At 37.3% G+C, this 8,087-nt stretch overlaps 1 protein-coding gene across 1 annotated transcript; it reads right to left on the bottom strand.

The window, feature by feature from the left end:
* Positions 1 to 6,855: 6,855 nt before the first annotated feature.
* LOC102282982 (olfactory receptor 4F15) lies at positions 6,856 to 7,794 on the bottom strand. Its single transcript, XM_005908758.2, has one exon. The coding sequence runs from the start codon at positions 7,792 to 7,794 to the stop codon at positions 6,856 to 6,858; it is 939 nt and encodes a 312-aa protein (XP_005908820.2).
* Between the last annotated feature and the right edge of the window lie 293 nt (positions 7,795 to 8,087).

Below are 8,087 nucleotides of genomic sequence, written 5' to 3'. Positions count from 1 at the left end.
CTAATTAACCTTAAAAGCTTCTGCACATCAAAGGAAACTATTAGCAAGGTGAAAAGGCAGCCTTCAGAATGGGAGAAAATAATAGCAAATGAAGCAACTGACAAACAACTAATCTCAAAAATATACAAGCAACACCTACAGCTCAACTCCAGAAAAATAAAGGACCCAATCAAAAAATGGGCCAAAGAACTAAACAGACATTTCTCCAAAGAAGACATACAGATGGCTAACAAACACATGAAAAGATGCTCAACATCACTCATTATCAGAGAAGTGCAAATCAAAACCACTATGAAGTACCATTTCACGCCAGTCAGAATGGCTGCGATCCAAAAGTCTACAAGCAGTAAATGCTGGAGAGGGCGTGGAGAAAAGGGAACCCTCTTACACTGTTGGTGGGAATGCAAACTAGTACAGCCACTATGGAGAACAGTGTGGAGATTCCTTAAAAAACTGGAAATAGAACTGCCTTATGATCCAGCAATCCCACTGCTGGGCATACACACTGAGGAAACCAGAAGGGAAAGAGACACGTGTACCCCAATGTTCATCGCAGCACTGTTTATAATAGCCAGGACATGGAAGCAACCTAGATGCCCATCAGCAGATGAATGGATAAGAAAGCTGTGGTACATATACACAATGGAGTATTACTCAGCCATTAAAACGAATACATTTGAATCAGTTCTAATGAGGTGGATGAGACTGGAACTTATTATACAGAGTGAAGTAAGCCAGAAAGAAAAACACCAATACAGTATACTAACGCATATATATGGAATTTAGAAAGATGGTAACAATAATCCTGTATATGAGACAGCAAAAGAGACACTGATGTATAGAACAGTCTTATGGACTCTGTTGGAGAGGGAGAGGGTGGGAAGATTTGGGAGAATGACATTGAAACATGTATAATATCATGTATGAAATGAGTTGCCAGTCCAGGTTCAATGCACGATACTGGATGCTTGGGGCTAGTGCACTGGGAGGACCCAGAGGGATGGTATGGGGAGGGAGGAGGGAGGAGGGTTCAGGATGGGGAACACAGGTATACCTGTGGCGGATTCATTTTGATATTTGGCAAAACTAATACAATTATGTAAAGTTTAAAAATAAAATAAAATTTAAAAAAATATATATATCATTATTTTGTATTCTAAAGAAAGTATGTCTTTTCAGTTCAGTTCAGTTCAGTCACTCAGTCATATCTGACTCTTTGCGACCCCATGAATTGCAGCATGCCAGGCCTCCTTGTCCATCACCAACTCCCGGAGTTCACTCAAACTCATGTCCATCGAGTCAGTGATGCCATCCAGCCATCTCATCCTCTGTCGTCCCCTTCTCCTCTTGCCCCCAATCCCTCCCAGCATCAGAGCCTTTTCCAATGAGTCAACTCTTCGCATCAGGTGGCCAAAGTATTGGAGTTTCAGCTTCAGCATCAGTCCTTCCAAAGTACACCCAGGACTGATCTCCTTCAGAATGGACTGGTTGGATCTCCTTGCAGTCCAAGGGACTCTCAAGAGTCTTCTCCAACACCACAGTTCAAAAACATCAATTCTTCGGCGTTCAGCCTTCTTCACAGTCCAACTCTCACATTCATACATGACCACAGGAAAGACCATAGCCTTGACTAGATGAACCTTTTTTGGCAAAGTAATGTCTCTACTTTTGAATATGCTATCTAGGTTGGTCATAACTTTCCTTCCAAGGAGTAAGCCTGTTTTTATTTCATGGCTGAAGTCACCATCTGCAGTGATTTTGGAGCCCAGAAAAATAAAGTCTGACACTGTTTCCACTGTTTCCCCATCTATTTCCCATGAAGTGATGGGACCAGATGCCATGATCTTCGTTTTCTGAATGTTGAGCTTTAAGCCAACTTTTTCACTCTCCTCTTTCACTTTCATGTCTTTTAGTGGATGTCTACTCTGCTGTTTTCCCAGATCAGCAACCTCCTTCTTTTGGTAAATGTATCTTTCTCTTGGAGTAACCACATGATATGATTAGAAGATGACATGTAGATCCCACCTCTCTGACCACTACTGTCTGGTCAAAGGTTGAGCTTTCTGACCTAAGTCATAATGACATATCTCCAGTTCACAGTTGAATGGTGCAAGTATGGGTCTCTGACCATGATGGGCCAAATCTGAGATTTTCCTTGAGATGTTAGACGAGAATAGAGAGAAAGCAAGCCCCAGTACCTTTTGGAGTATGTTGTGCATAAACTGCTGTCAATCATATTTCCTGCTGTCAGAAATTGAATCTGGGATACTTTTTTAAAGATACCTGAGAGAAGAAGATGTGAGATTTAAAGACAGGAGTTTACAAGTATTCAATTCTTGGTTTCATGTGCCTAAGGAAGGCATTTAGCTTCATTCTCAGCCTGCATTCATCTTGGTCACTAGCTGAGCCAATGAATGCCCAATATATCTGTCCCCTCCCCTATATTTGTTTAATTTGTGGTTCTATCATCTAAAAAGGATATTGACAGGGACGGCCCTGGTGGTCCAGTGGTTAAGAATCCACCTTCCAATGCAGGGATTGATCTCTGGTCTGATAAGATCGCACATGCCACAGAGTAACTAAGCTTGTGAGCCACACCTGCTGAAGCCCACATCCTCTAGAGCCAATGTTCCTCAACAAGTGAAGCCACTGCAATGAGAAGCCTGTGCACCACAATTAGAGAGTAGTTCCCACTCACTGCAAGTAGAGAAACCCTATGCATTGCAATGAAGACCCCACAGAGTCAAAATGTTTTTATTTTTTAAAAAGGGATATTGACAATCACAGCTCTGATTCTAAGAACCCTGAATATTCAGTTAATTCTAATGTGAAATCCTTCATTGTTTTATTTCTTTAAGAAAATATTGTTTTTCTTCTTATAAAAAAGAAAATACATTTATCATGTAAGATTTATTTGGAAATTAGAGATTAAAAATTAAAAATCACCATATGGAGATAATTAAGAGTAATATCTTGGTATATCTCTTTCTAATGTTCTTTTCCAGTGAGTCTGCTCTTCATATCAAGTGGCAAAAATATTAGAGCTTTGGCCTAAGCATCAGTCCTTCCAATGAATACTCAGGGTCGATTTCCTTTAGGGTTGACTGGTTTGATCTCCTTGCTGTCCAAGGGACTCAAGAGTCTTCTCCAGCACCACAATTCAAAAACACCAATTCTTGGGCATTCAGCCTTCTTTATGGTCCAACTCTTATATCTATACATGACTACTGGCAAAACCACAGATCTGACTATATGGACCTTTGTCATCAAAGTGATGTCTCTGCTTTTTGATACGCTGTCTAGGTTTGTCATAGTTTTTATTCCAAGTAGCATACATCTTTTAATTTCATGGCAGCAGTCACCATCCACAGAGATTTTGTAGCCCAGGAAAATAAATTCTGTCACTGTTTCCACTTTTACCCTTCTATTTGCCATGAAGTGATGGGACCAGATACCATGATCTTCATTTTTTGAATGTTGGGTTTTAAACCAGCTTTTTCACTCTCTTATTTATTGTAGTATTCTCCCTGCTTCCTCATAGGTGGAATATTATTTTTTATTAATTTATCAGTCCCACATATATGTTAAAGATATTAACTATTATATTTATGTTCAAAATGTCCCTCTCAAATTCTTGTTTCCTTTTTAATTTTACTTATCATATTCTACAACATTAAAGTACTTTTTGTAGACCAACTCCACAGAGCTATTGAATTGCACCTTAATAGTTTTACTCTCTAGTTCTTTTCCTTTCCAGCTGGTACCTAATCAATGTTCATAAATATGTATTTTTATTGAAATATAGTTAATAGAGTTACATATAGTTAATTTAATGTGTTAGTGTCAAGTATACAGCAAAGTGATTCAGTTTTATATATATATATATAATTTTTACAAGATATTAAGTATAGTTCCCTGTGCTATATAGTAAGTTTTTGTTATCTATTTTGTATATAGTAGTATGTCTTTGTTAATCCCAAACTCCTAATTTATCTCTCCTCCCCACCCCCTGCTACCTGCTTTGGTAACTCTGTTTGTTTTCTATGTCTGTGAGTCTGTTTCTGTCTTGTAAATAAGTTCATTTGTATCATTATTTTAGATTCCACATATAAGTTATATCATATGATATTTCTCTTTCTGTGATTTATTTCACTTAATGTAATTTCTAGGTTCATCCATGTTGCTGCAAATGGCATTATTTCACTCTTTTTTGTAAGTGAGTAATATTCCATTGTATATGTATACCACATCTTCTTTATCCATTCATCTACTGATGGACATTTAGGTTGCTTCCATGTCCTAGCTACTGTTAATATTGCCGCAGTGAACATTGGGTGTACATGTGTCTTTTTTGAATTATGGTTTTCTCAGGGTATATGCCCAATAGTGGGATTGCTAGGTCATATAGTAGTTCTATTTTTAGTTTTATAAGGACCCTCCATCTCAGATGGTAAAGCATCTGTCTGCAATTCAGGAGGCCCGTGTTCGATCCCTGGGTTGGGAAGATCCCCTGGAGAAGGAAATGGCAGCCCAATCTGGTATTCTTGCCTGGAAAATCCCATGGACCTGGAGCCTGGTAGGCTATTGTCCATGGGGTCGCAAAGAGTTGGACACGACTGAGCGACTTCACTTATACTGTTCTCCATAGTGGTTGTATCAATTTATATTCCCACCAACAGTGCATGAAGGTCCCCTTTTCTCCACACCCTCACCAGCACTTACTGTTTGTAGATTTTTTTAATAATGGCCATTCTAACTGGTCTGAGGTGATATCTCATTATGGTTTTGACATGCATTTCTCCAATTATGAGAGATGTCAAGCATCTTTTCTTGTTTGTTGACTTTCTGTATGTCTTCTTTGAAGAAATGTCTGTTTACGCCTTCTGCCTATTTTTGATCAGATGGGTTTTTTTTTTTTTTTTATTGAGCTGCTTGTATATTTTGGAGATTAATCCTTTGTCAGTTGCTTCATTTGCAAATATTTTCTACCATTATAAAAGTTGTCTTTTTGTTTTACTTAGGGTTTCCTTTGCTGTGTAAAAGCTCTTAAGTTTTAATTAGGTCTCATTTGTTTGCTTTTGTTTTTATTTTCATCATTCTAAGATGTAGGTCAAAAGGATATTTTGTGATTTATGTCAGAGTGTTAATTAATACAGACCCACCCATCAGTAGACAGGCTGTTTAAAGTCTTATGAATTAATGATTTTAAAGTCAAAAACAAAATAAGAAGAAAAATGAATGTAAAAGAGTAAAACAACTTCCTAAAAGAACTACTGACACCTATCAGTAGTTTAAGAAAAGGAATTCATTAAAAAATTCTACCCAAAATTGCTAACCTACATTTTTTAAGAATCTTTAAAATAAGTAGCCATTAGAATGATTTTATCATAATCATTACTTTCTATATCAATAGCTTAGTTTATTTGTATAGATTAGAAAGATTTTTGTCTCTGGCCTATATTATCTTTGGGTCTCAAAAGCTTGAAATTGCCATGGCTGTCTAGTTATGAAAACCATGATCCACTAATAGAAACAGATCAAGGAATGCTCTAATATTCATATATGAAATTCTTGAAGCTCATTTAAAATAACTGTGAAATCTTGGTAACAATAAGAAAAGTTATGGTGAATACCCTTTAAAGTATTGACTAAAGGAAAAAATCAACATAGAATAATACTATTTTATAGTATGTTTCTAATAAGTGACATAAATAAAAGCCATGTGAGTGATAACATTATCATCCAGTTATAAAATACCCAGGACCCTGTTGAAGAAATTTCTTTTTGAGCTGCAGAAAAAGAACTTCAAAACAGCAAATAATCATGTGAAATTGATACCAATAAAAGAGTAATGATCTTACAGTGTCAGTTCTGCTATCACTGGGGTCAGCGATAGAAAGCCAGTGAATACTCTGTTAGTTAGAATACAAACTAAAAAGTTGGCCTGGATTTTTTTTCCAATTTTTTAATCTAAAGTGAGAAGAAAGGAATTAACTGTGTCAGGTGATGGATGTATTAATTATCTTGATATTGGCAATCACTCCACAATGTACATGTATATCAAATCATCACATTGTACACTTTAAACATATACAATTATATTTGTCAATTTTCCCCCAGAAAATTGGGGCAGGGATGGAGAGCTGAGATCTGATTGTTATCCTAGATTTCTCACTTCACATATCTCTGCCTGAGCATTACCATTGATAAAATAAAGGGGTTAGAACACACGATCTTTCAAAGTTCAGTTATAATAGTCAAAAAGCCTATTATAAAGTCAACAGTTATCTAGGTTATCTATTGGAAAAAACAGTTATCTATAGGAAAAACAGTTATCTATCGGGAAAAAACCAATCACATATTACGGCAGTTTGGTAGGTAGTTTGAGAAATGAACATTAACCAATTCCAAACAGGGAAAGAATAACAACGAAAAGGAATAATATTCTAATTTCCAACACTGAATTATTGAACACCTTCTCTGTTTGGCACCTTTTGAGAGATAAGACAATTGGATATGGTGGATTAAGATGATAATCAGCTTTCATTTGAAGTATTTAACATAGTAATTATACAAAGAATGAGCTAAGAATTTCTTAATTATTAAAAAGACAAGATGAAATACTCACCACCCAGAGTTATCATGAATAGTAAATAAAATAATTCATATAAAACATCCAGCAAAAGCTGGAAACATAGAAAACTACAATGTAAGCTCTCTTTATCCTTATTAAGTGTATGGCAACATGAATATCCCTAAATGTAACCTAGTACATAAAATTAATAGAGGCCTGAAATGACATTTTTTTCTGTTGTCATTAAGGGTAGAGTTAACTATCTTTTATCTTTAGAGTATTTAGGACATCTTGCTGTAACTCACAAGCTGATGGCAGAGTTTCTTCATTGCTGCTTTCATCTCCTTGTTCCTGAATGTGTAGATGACTGGATTCAGAAAAGGAGTGAGCACTGCATCAAAGATAGCAAGGAACTTGTCCAAGTGTGATGAAGGGAAGGGCCAGGTGTAGAAGAAGATTAATGGCCCAAAGAATAAGACCACCACAGTGACGTGAGCTGACAAGGTGGAGAGGGCCTTGGATACACTACCTGAGGAGTGTTTCCAAACAGTGACCAGAATGAAGATGTAGGAAATAATCAATATGAAGAAGGAACCCACGGAGATGAGTCCACTGTTGGCAGTGACCATGAACTCTAGTCTATAGGTCTCTGCGCAAGCAAGTTTAATGAGTTGGGGGAGATCACAATAAAAGCTGTCCAGTACATTAGGACCACAGAAGGGCAAGTCTACAACAAAAGCCAATTGGGCCACTGAGTGAATGAGGCCAAGGACCCAGGCAGCAGCCAAAATCAAAACGCACATTCGTGGGTTCATGATGGTCAGATAGTGGAGAGGCTTGCATATGGCTACATATCTGTCAAAGGCCATGGCAATGAGCAGCACCATTTCTGTGCCCCCAATGGCATGAATAAAGAAGATCTGAGTGAGACAACCCCCAAAAGAGATGGCTTTGTGTTTTCTGAAAAGGTCATAAATCATTTTGGGAGCAGCAATAGAGCAAACCCCCACATCAAGAAAGGAGAGGTTGGCTAGCAGGAAATACATGGGGGAGTGCAAGCTAGCATCAGCACTCACAGAGAACACAATGAGGAGGTTTCCCATCAGGCTTGCCATGTAGAACACAGAGAAAAAAAGGAAAAGAAGAAGCTGGATCTCCCAGGAACTGGAGAGCCCCAGGAACACAAACTCAGATACCATGGAGTGGTTGGCTGCACCCATTTCCTCTGCAAACAGAGGTGACTCAATTTTACCTAAAAAAGAGAATAAAAATGAAATCAACCTTGTGAAGAGTTACTGACCACATAAAAATACTGCCATAATTCACACAGCCAAAACACATATAATATAACCTTACAACTGAACTGAAATGAACTGAATATTGTAAAGCAATTATCCTTCAATTAAAAATAGTTTTTTTAAAAAATGCAGTTTCAGAAGATATGCAGTAACTATTTGCCAAAAAGCACTGCTTCTGACTCCCTAGTCTCTCTAGAATTCTCTAAGTTTTGATA

Source organism: Bos mutus, chromosome 10 (genome assembly GCF_027580195.1).
Source record: "Bos mutus isolate GX-2022 chromosome 10, NWIPB_WYAK_1.1, whole genome shotgun sequence".
Lineage (NCBI taxonomy): Eukaryota > Metazoa > Chordata > Mammalia > Artiodactyla > Bovidae > Bos > Bos mutus.
The sequence above is the reverse complement of the archived record's forward strand: the minus strand, read 5'-3'. Positions and strand labels throughout refer to the sequence as shown.

What these genes read in the sequence shown, in the direction of transcription:
- LOC102282982 (XM_005908758.2), bottom strand. Translation starts at nt 7,794, where the DNA reads ATGGGTGCAGCCAACCACTCCATGGTATCTGAGTTTGTGTTCCTGGGG.